The sequence below is a fragment of the Caenorhabditis remanei genome, chromosome X, assembly GCF_010183535.1.
Source record: "Caenorhabditis remanei strain PX506 chromosome X, whole genome shotgun sequence".
Lineage (NCBI taxonomy): Eukaryota > Metazoa > Nematoda > Chromadorea > Rhabditida > Rhabditidae > Caenorhabditis > Caenorhabditis remanei.
Genome location: NC_071333.1, coordinates 13,277,529 through 13,295,856, shown reverse-complemented (window position 1 = coordinate 13,295,856; position 18,328 = coordinate 13,277,529). Strand labels below are relative to the sequence as shown.

The 18,328-nt window shown below is 37.9% G+C and overlaps 5 protein-coding genes across 5 annotated transcripts; 3 read left to right on the top strand and 2 right to left on the bottom strand.

Moving 5' to 3' along the window:
* Positions 1-187: 187 nt before the first annotated feature.
* Positions 188-1,379, top strand: GCK72_024636 (uncharacterized protein; the record flags this gene model as incomplete). The annotated part of the gene is made up of 6 exons (XM_053735970.1): positions 188-286; positions 334-514; positions 560-766; positions 819-958; positions 1,079-1,159; positions 1,215-1,379. 6 exons carry the CDS (start codon positions 188-190, stop codon positions 1,377-1,379), a joined length of 873 nt encoding a protein of 290 aa, XP_053579536.1.
* A 931-nt stretch (positions 1,380-2,310) lies between these two features.
* On the top strand, positions 2,311-4,504 carry GCK72_024635 (uncharacterized protein; the record flags this gene model as incomplete). Its single annotated transcript, XM_053735969.1, has 11 exons — positions 2,311-2,451; positions 2,503-2,724; positions 2,774-2,904; positions 2,954-3,092; positions 3,143-3,298; positions 3,368-3,526; positions 3,573-3,659; positions 3,705-3,942; positions 3,989-4,100; positions 4,147-4,306; positions 4,358-4,504. 11 exons carry the CDS (start codon positions 2,311-2,313, stop codon positions 4,502-4,504), a joined length of 1,692 nt encoding a protein of 563 aa, XP_053579535.1.
* A 389-nt stretch (positions 4,505-4,893) lies between these two features.
* On the top strand, positions 4,894-7,067 carry GCK72_024634 (uncharacterized protein; the record flags this gene model as incomplete). The annotated part of the gene is made up of 11 exons (XM_053735968.1): positions 4,894-5,025; positions 5,069-5,290; positions 5,335-5,465; positions 5,517-5,655; positions 5,701-5,856; positions 5,902-6,060; positions 6,107-6,193; positions 6,240-6,349; positions 6,676-6,835; positions 6,882-6,926; positions 6,975-7,067. The coding sequence occupies 11 exons, from the start codon at positions 4,894-4,896 to the stop codon at positions 7,065-7,067; spliced, it is 1,434 nt and encodes a 477-aa protein (XP_053579534.1).
* Positions 7,068-10,179: 3,112 nt separating this feature from the next.
* On the bottom strand, positions 10,180-12,076 carry GCK72_024633 (uncharacterized protein; the record flags this gene model as incomplete). The annotated part of the gene is made up of 12 exons (XM_053735967.1): positions 10,180-10,301; positions 10,351-10,417; positions 10,521-10,622; positions 10,673-10,711; positions 10,762-10,899; positions 10,961-11,023; positions 11,069-11,152; positions 11,201-11,360; positions 11,405-11,511; positions 11,581-11,663; positions 11,758-11,888; positions 11,940-12,076. The coding sequence occupies 12 exons, from the start codon at positions 12,074-12,076 to the stop codon at positions 10,180-10,182; spliced, it is 1,233 nt and encodes a 410-aa protein (XP_053579533.1).
* Positions 12,077-12,875: 799 nt separating this feature from the next.
* Positions 12,876-17,745, bottom strand: GCK72_024632 (uncharacterized protein; the record flags this gene model as incomplete). Its single annotated transcript, XM_053735966.1, has 12 exons — positions 12,876-12,961; positions 13,013-13,115; positions 13,164-13,319; positions 13,364-13,533; positions 13,593-13,776; positions 13,828-13,908; positions 13,959-14,191; positions 14,234-14,376; positions 14,493-14,609; positions 15,856-15,922; positions 16,000-16,236; positions 17,592-17,745. The coding sequence occupies 12 exons, from the start codon at positions 17,743-17,745 to the stop codon at positions 12,876-12,878; spliced, it is 1,731 nt and encodes a 576-aa protein (XP_053579532.1).
* Between the last annotated feature and the right edge of the window lie 583 nt (positions 17,746-18,328).

Genomic DNA, 18,328 nt, shown 5'->3' with positions numbered 1-18,328 from the left:
TACCTTCTTCGCCCACCATCGACAAAACATAAATCCCTAAACGTCATCTCTTTTCACTGGTTCATAAACTGATTGTTGTGATTTCTTATTCATATTTGACTCCATTTCATTTTGGTTACTTGCCATACCCATACCTTTTTTTCTTATTATCAATTGTATGTTTCCAATAACTAATATAGATTTTAAGATGGTGGAGGACAAAACGAAACGACTTGGAAGATGGTATTTTGGAGGAGTTGCAGGTGCCATGGCCGCTGTGTGCACTCACCCACTTGATCTCTTGAAGGTAATTCTACCCGGATTCTACTGAACCCGTTCATCTGTCAATTTAAGGTTCAACTTCAAACCCAACAACAAGGAAAACTCACCATTCCTCAACTGTCGCTTAAAATCTACAAGAACGACGGATTCTTTGCATTCTACAACGGAGTGTCTGCATCTGTACTCCGTCAACTCACCTACTCAACGACTAGATTTGGAATTTATGAGACAGTCAAGAAGCAGCTTCCTCAAGGTAAGAAAAATTTAAATTTGAAGAATAAACATTCCTCACTTTTAGATAAACCACTGCCTTTCTACCAGAAAGCACTTCTTGCTGGTTTCGCAGGAGCGTGTGGAGGAATCGTTGGTACTCCTGGAGATTTGGTCAACGTTAGAATGCAAAACGACTCTAAGCTTCCACCAGCCGAGCGAAGAAACTACAAACATGCTATAGATGGGTTGGTCAGAATCACGAGGGAAGAGGGATTCATGAAAATGTTCAATGGTTAGTGTTTCACTCTGTTGGTTTTATAATTCTCAAAATCTTCATGCTTCAGGATGCACTATGGCTACGTCTCGTGCTATTCTCATGACTATTGGACAACTTTCCTTCTACGATCAAATCAAGCAGACCCTCATCTCGACTGGAGTTGCTGAGGACAACTTGCAGACTCACTTTGCTAGTTCGATCAGTGCGGTGAGTAGATTGAACAGAATAAACAGAGTTTTTCTTTTGTTATTGTTCAACATCAGTAACACTCAAATACCTAGATCAGCACCAAATCAACTCATAAACAACTCAAAATAATCGTTTTAGGCCAGTGTTGCGACTGTCATGACTCAACCGTTGGACGTTATGAAGACCCGAATGATGAATGCCGCCCCCGGAGAATTCAAGGTAAACCAACGCTCATAAAACGCCAATGGTTTGCAATATTTCCGTTTTGTTTCAGGGCATCCTTGACTGTTTCATGTTCACCGCCAAGTTAGGGCCAATGGGATTCTTCAAGGGATTCATTCCAGCATGGGCGCGTCTCGCACCACATACAGTTCTTACTTTCATCTTCTTTGAACAACTCAGACTGAACTTTGGATATTCTCCATTGCCAAAAGCATAAAAGTCATGTTGGATACTAGATCACCTCGTAAATTCCGTTTGTAGAAAAAACTATTTTTTAAAAGATTTTGTTAGTAGTTTGACTATTAAAACTCTAAATGTATGTTTGGTCAATGAGACACTTATTTTTATGTATTTTAAACGAATTCCTTGCCATATTTTTGCGAGAGCCATACGCATTTGTTACATCTCCTAGTCAATAAACTACTTATTTTCAAATTATGTGCTGCAATTCAACACTTGTTTCAAATCAAGTGGATAATTACTACTATGTGGATAGAAATTTTGAATTAATACAGAAATTAACAATTACCAACTTTTGCTACACCTCAACAAGCCACTAGACGCCTAGCCTAATGCCCATAAGATGATACAAAAAAACCTTGTTAGCATATGATGAACTGTTTACGAATAGGTTTTTTTCTTACTTTCTCTGCGTATCTTTCCTCCACCACTCTCACTGTGGTTCTCTGTACAATGCGCACATCCATTAGAAGGGCCGTGTGTTCGCTCAATATTCCTTGGTTTGCCCCCCGTCTTCTTGTCAAAAAACGGTTTTTGTCACTTTGAACATCAACCTTTTATAGTTTAACACTTTTGCATTGCGTTGAAAAAAAACTAATAGAAAAATATCATATGATTGTGACGAATTGGTGAGCAATTCTTTTTTATTTCAATATGTTTTTTTTCGACTTTTTTATTCGATTAAACCGTTTCCCAGAGGACGCCATTTCTCACCTTCTCCGTCATTCTCTCTCAGTCGCTTCTACGAAAACATTGATTCCTCCTTTGATTTTCTATTTTTGCCTCCTTATCATCACAAGCTTCTTTCTTGTTTTCTAGCGTTAACACCAACTGATAATTTTTCCATTAGTTCAAACCAATAGAACTTTATTCAATTCATTACAGTGTAGTCGTGCTTCTCGGAGAGAATGTCATCGTCTCACGACGATGAGGTAAATGTACCGGAGGCTGAACCATGGAGAGTTACAGAGAATGAACATATTGAGCAAGACCTTCTGGCAGAAGACGCTGAAAGTCAGGAGAAAGTGGAAATCCCAGTTGATGATGTGGTAAGAGTTATTTTCTTTGAAGTTTGATTGAAAACTTTTTTTACTTTTCAGGAGAAGGCGTTTTCGTTCAAGAAACTTTGGGCATTTACTGGACCTGGTTTCCTTATGAGCATTGCTTATTTAGATCCAGGAAATATCGAAAGTGATCTCCAATCCGGTGCACAGGCAGCATACAAACTATTATGGGTGTTATTATCAGCTCACATTATTGGAATGTTACTTCAACGAATGTCTGCAAGACTTGGAGTTGTCAGTGGCAAGCATATGGCAGAGGTATGTTCATTCTAACAAGAAGGAATAAAAGAGAAATGGTTAACTTCAGGTCGCATACCAATTCTATCCAAGACTTCCGAGAATAATTTTGTGGTTGATGATTGAGATTGCGATTGTGTGCAGTGATATGCAAGAAGTGATTGGAACAGCCATTGCAATTTTCCTTCTTTCCAAAGGATTGTGAGTTGACTCTTCCATCTGTCTTGATTTTTCAAAGCACTTGTTTTAGGGTTCCTCTTTACGTAGGTGTGTTCATCACAATTCTCGACACTTTCACTTTTTTGCTAATCGACCGATACGGTATCCGAAAACTGGAATTAATTTTCGGAGTATTGATTCTCACTATGACAGCGTCGTTTGGTTACGAGGTCAGTTAATTTTGACTAAATTAACAACTGAAAATGTTTTATATTTCCAGTTTGTCGTTGTAAAACCGCCAATTGGAGATGTCATTTCTGGAATGGTAGTTCCTTGGTGCGCTGGTTGCGGGAAGGGAGAGTTCATGCAAGCGATTTCAGTAGTTGGAGCAGTGATCATGCCACATAACTTGTATCTTCACTCGGCACTTGTTAAAGTAAGTAGTCTCTCCTGAACTCTAAGCTTCGTCCACAACTGTAGAAACCTAATTTTTGGAATTTTTTAGTCTCGCCGTGTTGATCGCAAAGACCGTCGTCGTGTAGCCGAAGCTAACAAATACTTCACTATTGAATCCGCCGTAGCTCTCTTCCTGAGTTTCTTCATCAATCTATTTGTGGTTGCAGTCTTTGCCCACGGACTGTACCAGAAAACCAACGCCGATGTTGTGAGTTAAAAAATCCTATATTTTAAACTAGGAATAATACGTTCAGCGTGAAATGTGCATTGCAAGACATGATATCCCGGATGCAGACATCTTTCCGAACAACACCGACCCAGTTGAAGTGGATATCTATAAGGTAACCATTGAAATTTCAATTTTCAAAGTATTTACTTCTCTTCAGGGCGGCATCTACCTTGGCTGTCAGTTTGGAGCCATTGCGATGTTCATTTGGGGAGTTGGAATATTTGCAGCAGGTCAATCATCGACAATGACTGGTACATACACTGGACAGTTTGTGATGGAAGGCTTCGTGAAGATTGAATGGCCGAAGTGGAAGCGAGTTCTTATCACTCGAGCGATTGCCATCACTCCCACTCTCATTTTGACGTTCTATTCTCAAGGCGTTCAGAATTTGACAGGTATGAGGAATATTGTTTCTAGTATTCTTATTCAATATTGTTTCAGGAATGAACGACTTCCTAAACTGTGTCCAAATGATCCAACTGCCGTTTGCTCTGATTCCAATCATCACATTCACGTCAAGTCGGAAAATTATGCATGATTTCAGAAGCTCAAAGTAAGCGAAATCCCAAATTTTCCCAAAAATTGAAACATTTTCCCAGATTGTTCCAAATTTTCGCTCTGATCACATCTGCATTGATTCTTTCAATCAACGTGTATTTCATATCCGACTATGTTTCATCTCGTCTTGGAACCGAGTGGTATGTGATTATGGTTCTCGCTCCAATCACAGTTTGTTATGTGTTATTTGTTCTTTACTTGGTATGTTTTCTAGAAAAATCGTTGTAACTTTACCAACGTAATCTTTTTCAGGCAATCTACTGTTTGGTTTCGTGCGAAGTGATTCCGGGAACCGTCACTATTCGAGGATTCAGCTTTAATAAATCATACGAGAACGACGCTCCATGGTTGGCCGTCGAACAATCCGCTAGTCATGACAACGATGGATTTCAACAGTGATTAACATATTATTTTGCATATTTTTTATCGCGGTGTTCGTTCTTATTCACTTTTATCTGTTCATACGTTTTCAACTCATTTCACTTGTTTCGAATTCAAATTCTTTAAGAAAGATAAACACGTTTCTTCCTTTTTCCCAGTCGTTAATGACTTCTAAAGCCACATATTTCATTGAACAACAAAACACAACATTTCAAAACAAGTCTTTTTTTTTGACATTCGGTGTTGTTTTTCTAGTGATAAGCACAGGAAGAATAGGGCTCAACACTCATCTGTTTGTTTTGAAAATAGGAAAAACAGAGTCAAAATGTAACATACAAAAGGAAGATAATTACACCCATACGACCGCATTTTTCATTATCTGTTCTTCTAATGCAACATTTTTCAGCATGGTAAGCACCCTAAGCTCAACTACAGACGGTGATGGGAGTCAAAGGGACAGTTCTGAGAATAATGAGCCATCACTGCAAGAGAAAACATTTGACGACTCCATTGCTGTGAGTATCCCTGATGGAGATGAGGTAAGATCATTTTAACTCAACTTTTCATGCAAGAATAACGTAGGACACCATTTTCTCTTGGCGTAAACTATGGGCCTTTACTGGTCCTGGATTCTTGATGAGCATTGCATATCTGGACCCAGGAAACATTGAAAGTGACTTGCAAGCTGGTGCACAAGCGGAATATCGTCTCCTTTGGGTTCTTCTTGTTTCTCATTTCATCGGAATGTTACTGCAAAGAATGTCTGCTAGACTCGGCGTAGTGAGCAACAAGCATATGGCGGAGGTCAGTTTTTAAGTGTTTTTTTGGATATAAATTTCCATTTTAAGATTGCTTATGACTACTATCCTGTCATCCCCCGACTATGTCTCTGGCTGATGATTGAAGTTGCAATTGTATGTAGCGATGTGCAAGAGGTTATCGGAACCGCCATTGCTATATATTTGTTATCCAAAGGACGGTAAGAAATTGAAAGTCTTGGTGAGGAAAAACGCGCGTTTTCCTTATTCAGGATACCATTGCTTGTTGGAGTTCTGATAACTATTCTGGATACGTTCACTTTTTTGTTGATTGATAGGTATGGTGTCCGGAAACTGGAGCTAGTTTTTGTAGTTTTGATATCTACAATGATGGCCACTTTTGGATATGAGGTCGGTAACCGAAACCATAACTGTTCTAAAAAGTTTTTGTTTTAGTTTATTGTGATGAAACCTGATATCGGGGAAGTTGCAAAAGGAACGGTCATTCCTTGGTGTAGCGGTTGTGGGAAAGAAGAGATAACAACAGCAATTTCCATCTTTGGAGCAGTGATAATGCCTCATAACTTTTATTTGCATTCTGCATTAGTGAAAGTGGGTTTGATCAGAAGAGTCACTTCAATATTTCGATATTTTTAGTCAAGAAAAATAGACCGTACAAACGAAAAACGGATTGCCGAAGCAAACAAATATTTTTCAATCGAATCAGCGTTTGCATTGTGCGTCAGTTTTTTCATAAATCTATTTGTTCTTTCTGTTTTTGCACGTGGACTTTATCAGAAAACAAATCAAGATGTTGTAAGTTTATTATCTTGGAAATGCAACATGAATAACAAAATGTCAGAGTTCGATGTGTCTGGCGCATAATGATATCCCGGATTCTGACGTTTTCCCAAATAATACAGAACTGGTTACTGTAGATCTGTATCAAGTAAGATGATAACTCAATAGAATAACACCTAGGTTAAGTTATTAAGGGTGGAATCTATCTCGGATGTCAATTTGGTTTCTTTGCCATGTTCATCTGGGCTATTGGAATATTTGCCGCTGGACAATCTTCAACAATGACAGGAACTTACACTGGACAGTTTGTGATGGAAGGATTTGTCAGAATCTCATGGCCAAAATGGAAACGAGTTTTGATAACGCGAGCTGTTGCCATCACTCCGACTTTAATTTTATGTGTTCAAGCACACGGAATCAAAAACCTCACAGGTTCTTTACCATATCTAATTCTAATCAAAAAATGTTACAGGAATGAATGATTTTTTGAACTGCGTTCAAATGGTTCAACTTCCTTTCGCATTGATACCAATGATAACTTTCACTTCCAGTGAAAGAGTAATGCGGAAGTTTCGGAATTCAAAGTGAGTAATCTGCAAAATTTAAGAAATTGAATTTTCAGTTTTGCAGACCAACTCAAATACTTTCAATAATCTGTGGAGTTGTCATAATTGCTGTCAACATTTATTTCATCACTCAGACTGTTGAACAGTATTTGGGTAGCAAGTGGTACATATTTGTTATCATGACACCTGTTACCATATTGTATCTTGGATTCATAACTTATCTGGTTGGTTGATTTTTTTTCTCACAACCATATTAAAATTACACTTCAGACTATTTATTGTCTGGTGGCATGCGAAATGATTGACGCTACTGTGGTGAGTGCCAGTTGTTAACCAGTAAGAGTTTGAAAATTATATTTACAGAGAATTCCCGGATTCGACTTTCGACGAAAATTGAAAATTGATGCACCGTGGATCAAGAACAAAGTTCCGAGAGTGAACGAAGGCTATGCTTAACTACGAAGATGATAATGACATATTATTAAGAATAAACTACACTCTTGAGTTACAAATTTTAGTCAATTTTATCTTGGCCAATTCAAATTTTAAACACAACAATCAAAAAACAACAGAACATAGAGAATATTCAAACTAAACAATAACATTCCTGAAAACTTATGACTGGGACAACTTATTTACAACAATTAAATACAGTATGTACATCAAGGATTATAGTGTTTCTGCTTTCCAACAACAACTGCTGGGCGGACAGCCTACTTCACTATATCCAGAGCGGTTTGTACGTCGAGCTCCTGTTAAAACTAGATGGTCATCAAAAATATTTGAAAAGGGTCCTTACATAACACATGTTTGTTATTGGTAATAATCGCAGAAATATGAATTGCTGTGATCACATTCAAAAAAATACAATTTTCAATACGTAGCTGCCGCAGTTTTCATTCAATAGCTGTATGTGATAGTAGTAGTAGAATGAAAATTTATTAGGGAAATATTCAAGTAGTATTTATCCGACAGAACAGAGATTACAACTTTTCTTACAATTAGCAGCCATGTACTGATCATGTCCAGTGGCCTTGCACAAATCTTTCAGCGCCCAAGCTCCACAATAAACATTTTTGTCTTCACACCCTGGCTGACAGTACATTTTTTTGAGAAGTTCAATGTCAGTAGTTCCCATTTTTTGTCGTTGTCCGAGAAGTCTGAGATTAGCGGCTGAGTTGGTTTTTGGATTCATAGTAGGAATTGCAATGTTTTGAGCAGCAGTGTACCCGTTGTAGTGCATAATACTGTCGTACGCGTATTTTACTCCATATCTGAAAAATGAATTTGATATATCCATTCTTAAGAGTATTGTGACATACGATGTATAAAGTTTTGAGTCAACAACAACAAATGCATCGTATTGTTGTGGATCAATATTGCTCCAGTTGATAGTGATGAACTGATCTCGATCATTTCGAAGATGTTGGTGAGCAACTCCCAAAGCATGCATTGTCTCGTGAATTGCTACACCTTTGTTCTGAAATAATAGTCATAAATTGAATTACACTATGTGGATCTTACATTTTCACAACCAAAACTTAAATAAACTGGGTTTGCAGGATCAGCGCGACCAACATATGAAAGACCGCAACTGAAAACATTGAATTTGATGTAAAGTACATGGTGGATACTCACAAAGTTGGACTGTCAACCTTATAATAGACGATATGAGATCCGGTGGGTGGAGAACTGAGCTCTTTGAATCTAATGCACGTGTTTTTTTCTATTTCATAAATTGCTGCACGAACATCATTCTTATCCAGATCCTCTGAAATATCTTGGGAGTACAGGCAACTGAAAGTGAACGACAAACCTAGAGAACTATCCAAAACATATCTGATAGGGGAGCTTGGATCCCATTTCTTGATTAAATTACCTTCGAAGTATAGGGCAGATCTGAATGTTCTGTTTAGATGTAGTTCTTATCAAATCACTCACTTTCTAGCACGTGTCCCTGGTTCAGCAGTCGTCACATCTGTCGAATTGGTTTCATCATCACTATCGTCATCATCGTCAGCTTCAGGTAGTGGAATTTCATCATCTCCTACTCCAGCTTTATTCAGCTCATTCAAAAGAATATTTGCTTGTTCCTCAGTAAGCATTGTATCCAGATCATAAACGCCATTATCTACTGGAGCAATATCAGCAGTCAAGTTTCCTTTTTCAAGAAGAGCTTCTTTGATTTGAAGAGTTCTGTCGAAACGGAGCTGAACCGAATCGGTTTTATCTTTTCCAGCTATCCTTGTTTCAAAGTCAGAGAGCTGAAAATATAATTCAAATTATTTGTTTTGTTCGCGCTACCTACTTTCTGAGTGAAAAGCTCTCTAGTTTTCTTCGCCAATTCGGGTTGTTCCCTGCACTTCCTTCTTTTGCAAATGTCCTGAACAAACATAAATGTGACAATGAATAAATTATGAAAAAACTTTGTACCCTGAGTTTGTTAACATTTTCTGAGTTGAGATGACCAAAACCACGACCGGCATTCTCGAGATATTCCTTGAGTTTTGGATCAACACGTGCAAGTGGGTCTTCAATGTGAATTCTGAAAAACAAATACAATTGAATGAATAAAGAAATCAGAAAAAAATTCACTTCGGAACCCGCTTCAAAAATCTTCCGATTCCTCCTTTCTTGAATTGCCCGACCATCTCTTCCAATTCTTTTTGATCTGGAATCTTTCCACGTCTGAAAAATAGAATATATTGACATAAGAACAGGATTATATATACCTGCAATTTGGATGACCTGGGAATCTATGGCAGAATTGTCGGACTTTTCCTTTCCACTCTTTACGTCCTAACTTCTTATGCTTGTTGTGGAAATCCTAAAAATAACTTTTCACTTTTTGTTGATGAATATTCAAACCTTGAAGTCCGACAAAATATCTCCTTTGTTTTTCCCCAAGTCAATAATCTCGGTGATTTTTATAATGTTTCCACCGAACTGATGATTTCCACGGAAACCTGGAGGTGGTACTGGTGGTGGGATGTCTCTTGGATCTGGAGAAGGGTTTCTTTGACGGTTATCCCATCCACCACCACCCCAGTTTCCAAAACTACTGGGATGATTAAATCGGTCCCATGGTCGCCATCCTTGCCCCTCCGCCACACCAGTTAATGCAATGAGAAACACCAGTGCAGGTGTCATCTGTAACAAGAGAATAAGGTATGAAAAAAATAAAAGTAAGAAAACAAAGATTTGGTAGAAGGAACTTTCTAATTATTGTTTTTGAAATGTGATATCAACACGGAACAACAATAATAGGGTTATTCGGCAATAGATTATCGTGTTTATATCTTCTTCACTTCTCTCGAATAGAATAAAACGGCGATAACGAAATAATAGACAAAATCTAAACGAAGGAAGTACATAATGGTAAAACAGGTTGATACTGATACGGACATCGAAATGAATCACGTCATATTCTTGATGATCAGTTTTTTTCTTTCTATATGAAAGTTTCCGACAGTCCCGATTGATCAAATGAACAATCAGGACACAATTGAAAAGAAATCAGAACGATAAGATATATTTTTTTATTTGGGTACAATACATATTTGTTTGTTCAAGAATTCAACATTTCTTCCGCAGCTTGTTGCTTCAGCCTTTCTATAACTGTTGTTTGATTCACATGTTCAAAAACGTTGGGTGCTGATAAAAGTATTCCCATTGTACCGCCAGTGGTAACTGTAAAAGTTTGTTTTAATGGTAGAAGATAAGATCAAAATCCAATCACCTCCAAAAAAAAGATAGAGAAGTAATCGATCAATCACCACAGACACAAATTTCCATTCTTCACGTTGCTGGAAAGAGTTCGGTGAACAGAAGATGATTAGGCCAAGAGAAAAAAGAAGATGAAATATTATTCTATCTTTTTTGTTCTCTGATCTTTTTTTCTCAACTGACCCGTTTGAAGGCGTTGTCGTGTGTTAGATGCGTTGTAATGTATTCGATAGCCTCGATTGCTTTTTTAGCGTCCGATGATAGTTTCTCTTCTGAACACGATCCCTGAAACAGATAACAATGGAAAAACTGTGCTGAAATGAACGCAAACTTACCTCTTTTCTAGTCAGTGCTTGTTTTGTTTGATCAGTTATCTGTAACATGTACACGCGTATATTATCTCGTGTGGTTTTATTCAACCCACCAGTTTAGCATCATTCCTCTTGAAAAACGTCTTGAGTGCAGATTTCATGCTTCTCCTCTCACGTTTCTCGCGTTTCATTTTTGCCAACTCTTTCTCTGTACTTTCAGGCCTTCGCATGACGAAAAGTACAGGAAGACACTGAAACAACACGATTTTTAGAGAAAAACGGCATTAATACCTTTAGGAAAACAGTTTTTACCCAAGTCGGCATGATATGTGTTGCAGGACCTCGGAAGTAGACATTGATGATGATGACACTCACCTGGGAAAATATGAAACAAAATGAAATTTTGCACCAAAATCCTACCATAATAGTTATCATATTCATTATAAAAGTCATGAGTAAGTATTTAGCCATTAATGGGATAGTGGAGCTGGTTGGTGGCAATATCTGAAAAGAGAAGCAATAAACATCTCAATCAAATACATTTTCAATAACCTTTGAAACCACAAGCAAAAACACTACCAACGCAAGCAGAATACTTATAGCCAGAGTTATTTTCTCACTTGACTCAGCAGGTAAGTAGAATACCATCATGGACAAGAAAGCCATTAGGACGGTTGGCATAATTAGAATAACTGTGTAGAACAATGCTTTTCTGAAATTAATTATTGTAGTGTAAACACATATTAGTGATTATACCTCCTTATCTTTATTTGATAAGAAATTTTGGAGCGTTCGTCAATCAACAATCCCGGAGCATCCATCAAATCCCAAACTCCGGATGGCAAATAGTCGTTCAGTTCCACCTTCAATAAATTCCCGTCGAAATTGAGTTTCCCTCAAGTTTCCGCGCAAAAAAAATTTCAAAAACTCACATGACGTTTGCCTGAGAGATACGATAATTGCAACTCGTCCTTTCGAAAAGTCCAGGAACCAAAAGTGAGTGAGCACACTTGCTCTGAAAGATTTCAAAATAGATAAAACAAGCGGTTTTTTTCCACTTTTAAACTATCTTTCAAGTTGCTTTTTTGGTTTCAAATATCTAAACTTACCATCAAACGGGAAAAATTCCACATCAATCAAACAGCTGCTTTTATATACCGCTGGAGGAACCCATAGCATGTCACCAGTGTGCTCCACGACTACATTGGAGTAGAATGAAACCAGATAATTACCATCAGCGCTGAAATTAATAGAAACTTATTATGTCAGTTTATAATGGAAAATGTCTAACTTATTAAAAAGAACAATATCCGGCAGCCAAACTTTGTCTGGAGGAACTCGAATAGTTTTAATCCCATCGAACTCTCTTGGGTCCCATTGCATTTGGTAATCGTTCCATTTCATAGTGGGCCAAACGTTCGTCTGCATGATTTGGTTTTTCTCATCTACATTGATGAGTAAGACAAATGCAAGACTGAAAAAGACCTTCAAAAGATCAAATTATTAGCTTTTCGAAAATAGTTCAATGTTTGAATTTACTTCGATTGGTGGCGAAGATGCATTTAAAACAGGTCTAATGAGTGAATTGTAGCCATCAAATATATATGACAAGAGACGTTCTTCAGCAGAGTTAGGATATGTATTTATGACTGGAAATATGAAAATTGACCTAAAAAATAAATAAAAAATAAAGTAATACCTGTTATTAACAGAATCGTAATAAATAGGGTGAACCACATTTTCTTCCTTTTTTAAATGAATAAAAGATATGAGTTAGTTGAGACTAGCACCACAACGACAATGGTGTTTACATTTCATTAGGATACTGCTTTTGCCACTAACTGACTAAATTGAAGCACCACCCTGGGAACAAAACAGACTGGAGGGTCCGTTTCATATAGAAGAGGAGCTTCTTGAATCGTTTATGGAAAACACGTTGTCTTTCAGGTGTCGTTAGCACACGCAAAGTGAATCTGAAGTGGAGTCAGCAATCCAATCGGATCTTTTCAATTTGCACTTGAGAGAGGGGTCAAACTAGGAAAAATTTATTGAGAGGAAGAAAGAGCGAGTTGAAAGAAATGAAATGAAAATTGAACGTGAAACCAGTAAGAATTAACCAGAACAGGTGGAACATCTACCCAAGAATAAAAAGTTAATCAAATAGTATTGCCTAATGGGTTTGAAAAACTGAAATAAACACTTTGAAATCAAAGAAAAAAACAAAAGTTTAAGAATACATATCTGATGGCAGGTATTTTGCATTCAATTTGTTGATGATGGCTTCTTGATCAACAAAGTCGAATACGTGTGGTGCTGAAATAAATGAGATGTTATTTTCTCAGAAACAGTACGACAAAGAGTTACCAGAACAAATGATCCCCAACGTTCCTCCCAATGTCACCCCAAAAAATATCAGCAAGATAAGACGATCCAACACCATTGCAACATATTTCCAGTCATCCCGCATCTGAATTAGAAATATGAATCTATCATATGACAAGACAAGACCACTTACCTTCTTGAGGCTCATTTCTCTTTTCATGTGCTCCGCAATGTACGCGATTGCTTCTACTGTTGTTTTCATCTCTTTGCTGATTTTCTCTTGCAATGAATCCACATGGTTCCCATTAGAATCATCTACAATGTCTTCACTGTCATCATCCAGACGTGCCTAAAAGATTGGATTTCATTCATTTTCCTTATTGGGACTATTACCCTGGGAGCTCTCTTTCTTGACATTCTTATCGACAGTCTCTTTTTCCATTTTGAACAATTCTCATGGTGTTCAGATGATTGTCCAGAACTTGTGGAACTAACTTCTTTCATGTTAGCTGTCACTTGCAAGAATGGAAGCATTGTTGCTGTCATTGACGGCATCACCAAGCCTGAACATGTTTCTTGTTGTTCAATGTTCGGAATGGGAGAACGAAAATAAATAACTCACTTGCATCGAAAATCTCAGATGCACAGTACTCTTCAACAAAGTACCCATTGAAGATAGGTATTCGTTCTGGCCTTTTCATAACCAGTAAATGTGGTAAAAACTCCAAAAACACTTTTCTAACCCATGTCGGCATTTTATGGGAGAGTGCACTTCGGAAATAGATGTTAACAATAACCACAGTTCCCTGAAATTAAAAAAACATGGTATCACGTGTTAGATATTTGATCCCTCTTACCACAACTGCGACAATGTTGAGTACAAATGCAAGAAGCAGATATTTTCCCATAAGTGGAATGTTTGAAGTAGGTGGGAGAATCTAGAAAAGTACTAAAGAGTGCTTGCATCTAAAAAAGAATTTAGTCCTACTTTTGAAACCAGCAGCAAGAACACAACAAGAGCAAGGAGAAGGGAAATTGTTAATGAGACTTTCTCTCCGGAATCCACTGGCAGGTAGAATGCCATGACGGATAAGAACGCCATAAGAACAGTTGGAATGATAAGGATCACTGTGTAGAATAAGGTTTTTCTTCTTATAACAACATTGAAAACCATTTTGTTCTCTTTCAAATCAGGTTTGTGAACTAGTTGACCAGGCACATCTGAAGTAACTTTTTGTTTTTCTGATTCCAAAAATTGCATACCAATGACATCCCAGATTCCAGAGTAAGAGTAATCGTGCAACTGGACTGCTTGAATATTATTGTACCAATGTAACCGGACCTCTTCTGAATTATAAGTCCATGAGCCAAACACCAAAGTACAGCATTGTTCATCAAATGGAAACCTGGAAGAGTGACGTTTATAATAGCTTGCACAAGTAGGTGGATTTATAATTATTCTCATTATTATTCCGTTTATTATTTTTTTTTTTTTGAATTATTATAATCTAAAAATACCCACCACTCAACGTCAATACGACAACTGCTCTTGAACATTGCAGGTGGAACCCATGTAACATCCCCATGGTGGTCCACGAAGACATTTGACTTGAATGAGACTTCATAGTTTCCATCGGCACTGCAATTAAAAGTCATTAGTATGCAAAGGACAGGGTGTTCCCAGAAAATAGATTAATTGTTTTGCAATTATATTATTCGAATACAGCTACGCCCTTTAGTAGTTCATTCAAGCGTATTTTTGTTTTTTTTTTTAATTCTGTTAAGAATAATTTAGAAAAACAAATTGTTATAATGTTTTCCCATTTCTTGTTATTAGATCCCTTTGCGCAAAACTACTGCAGAGCAATATTTCAAGCACTTGTCAAATAGGTATATCAAGGAAGGCTATTTAATTATCTTCCGTCTAGGCAATAATCCTATTTCACACTTTCACTCCCTTCCATGTGTATGCTCAAGCAAAAAGAATAAAGCAAGTGTGGAAAGTGATGCCCGTTTTTCTTTACTCAAAACCCAAGCAAAAAAACGACTTCAGGTCATTTTTCATCAATGGGGTCTGGCAAGTATCTATTGCCAAAACAAGTTATTTTTCATGTGTGGGAACCTGTTTGCTTCTTCTTTTTCTTTTTCTTCTCACTTTTCCTTAAGAAAACATAATAAATAGTGACTGAGATGAGTTGAGGAGTAGTAACAATGAGCTATAATTTTTTGGAGGGATCTTATTTCTTTTATTTTTTCTTTTGCTATTTTTTGCAGACTCCAAAACTTCTTTCTCATCTTCAAAGAATCATCTAACAAAGAGAGTGTCGCGTGTATATGTGTTGTTGTTGCATCAATTCGCAACCCTTAATTGCGTCGCAACTTTGTCTTCTCATCTTTTTGAGATTCCGTTTAGTAGTGTGAGCTGACCAGATGGCAAGAAGAGATAAGGGTCTAGTATTGTTATTCTAACACAAAACATAACAATTCTTTTGCCATACTACAAAATAAATCAGTTTAAAAATGACGGATCCCCAATTGTAAAAATCTAAAAAGAATCCGAATCCCAAATTGAAAACCCAATCATGTAAAGGAGGGGAGGTCGGATGGGAAAAGGAAATCTGACAAATTTGATAGAAAGAATAAAGTAAAAAGAAAAGGCGTCGGTCACGTTGACTCATCATCACTTGTCGGCTCAAAACTGCGGAAACAAGGAGCATCGACGATTTGATTTGTGCACATTACTACACATTCAGACAAAATGGATTTAGGATTTTCATGGTTTAGGCTGTGCAGATCCCTGACACGTTTGAATTCAAAAGATGCAAAAAAGAATGTGGAAAACTTTCAGATATGAACACTTTCAGATGGCAATTGAAATTACTCACTTGTTGAAGAGAACGATGTCAGGCAGCCACACTCTGTCGGATGGTACGTGAAGATTGGAGATGTTGCCTGAAAAATAGAAATAATTTTCAGATTTTCAGATCAACCAGGTTACTGTACTGAAGCTTGTTTCCGAATCCACTTACCGTATTCTGCTGGATTCCAAGCCAACTGAAAGTCATTCCACTTCATTGTTAACCAAACATTTGTTTGGAGAATCTGATTCTTTTCATCCACATTAATCAGAAGTATCATCGCAACTCCAAAGTCCACAACCACCGGCGGACTACTCACATTCCTAACTGGTCTAATCAGGAAGTTGTACTCTCTGAAGAGATCTATGACCAGCCGATCCTCGTCCTCTCCCATGGTGTCGCCTTGCTCTGAAACTTTCACACTATTTTTTATTTGCCTTGTTTCGTTTCTTGTTTCAATTTCAAAGAATTTTTCCCTCCCGGCCTCATTACTTGCTTGACTTTTTAATGAGCTCGATTCTCATGGTTCAATTAAAATTCAGACTTCTCACACTATGTGGGTTTATGCGTCTCTTTCTTTTTTTCCAGGAAAAAAAGAAGGGAAAAAGAAAAGGGCTAAGCACAAGTGAGCTTTTATAATAATTATATTATCTGAAGGACGGAAACTAAACATTTCCTAATAAATTTCGCAGCTCTTTTCTCCGAATTCCCAATCGAGCCATACTTTTTTTGCGCATGGACTCTCAACTTCAGAGCTGTCTATAAAAACACCAAAATTATGGTGAGAAAGAAAGCCGAGCTTCATTGCTCTCAACTCTTTATAGATTGCCCTTTCTGCTCGGGGGATCCCTTTTCTCTCAAATCTTTTCTGTTTTCATTTCAATGAAAAGAGGACGAGAGAGATTCGCATAAAACTTTTATTCAGATGATGACATTCCGGATGTGAATGGATGTTCCAAAGACATCTGGTCTCGTTATTTTAGTGTCAATGTGCTATTGCAATTGTGTACTTCGGAAGGATTTGTAAATCAGATAGCAAACTGAGCAAATATCAAGACACAGGAAAAAAATCTGCACGTTTTCAATACGTGCCAGATTGGGAACTACTTTTCATTGTTCTCTTCAAATGCTATTTTTTATTGATGGGAGTGAAATTGGTTCAGACAACAAAGCACAGAAGTAAAATGTTTCCTGGTTTGACACTTTTGCTTTGAGTAATTTGAAAAAACTACAAAAATCTTGAAAAGAAAATGGAAACAAAGGTAATTTGCCATGGCAATTTGTCTCGAAATCTTTTTCGGTTCTCGTCAGTTTCTTCCTGGATCATTGGATCAACAGCTGACTCGTACAAGCTGTGTATCACAAAAAAAGAAAAGAGGACGGATTTGGATGTAAATGTAGATTTCTTGATTTGCGTGAATTCACCAAAAAAAACTTTCTCTCCCATCGTTTCCTTGTTCAGGAAGCAAGCGAGGACGGGAGGGCCCACCAAGATTTTCGATTCGAATTTGTATTCAATTCGCATAAAGTTTGCATAAAAGAAAGTTTATATTTGAAGTGTGGAGGGTGAAAAAACTAATATTTCAGGATTTTTCTTCCAGGAAACTATTTGAACGCGAGAGACTGAAGGTTGAAATTTTGTTTCAAGCAAACATAACTTTCTATGGTCTCGAGAAACCAGAATTCTTGTCTAACCAGAATTTTTTGGAAACCTAAAAATTTTGGTGTCTGAAAATTGAAAGTGAAAATCAAAAGCAACTGACCTCCTGCGTTGCGATTTGGATCTGATGAATTGTTGAAGTCATCGATGTTGGCGTGACTCAGAACATCGGCAGCCTCATCGTCATGAGCACTATTGCATTGCACTTTCAAAAATACTGTGACCAGAATAAGAAGTATCCTGACCGTTTTATTCATGAAAACGGCGTCCTTCCTGGCGAGGAAGGTGGTCGTGGTGGTAGAAGCCGCTTCAGTTCGTTTGATGCCGACTTCTTCTTCTTCTTCGTTCTGCTCCTTCTTCTTTTTGTTCAGCGCATCCGCGCGTCCGAAAGGGTGGGTGGGAGAAGGAAGGATATTCTGGTTGAGGTGGGCGTGGCCGCCCGTCCGTCGTGGGGGCCCTCTGGTTCGTGAAGACAACTAAAATGACACATTTGGCGATGCGCCATCGCCGTCCGTCCGGGGCGGCGCTTCTCGTTTTCGAAGACCCACAGAAACACACATCTTCACATCACCAGCGTTTCACACATAGGCAGTTTGGAGAGTGTAGTCAAATGGTCTAAAAGGACGGACCAACAGACCCGCCAGTTATTCCAATGACAGAAGAGCAACACGCGCCGGCAGGCAGCTAGCAGCCCCATCGTTCCCCCGAGATTCATTGATATTCGCGCTTTTGTTGGTGCGAATGTTATATTTCATATTTTTGGGTGTGCGTGAGTTGCACACGCCGTTCGACACTGAAGCGACTAGTGCTCTCTACTTTTGTGTCTTTTTTTTCAAAAAT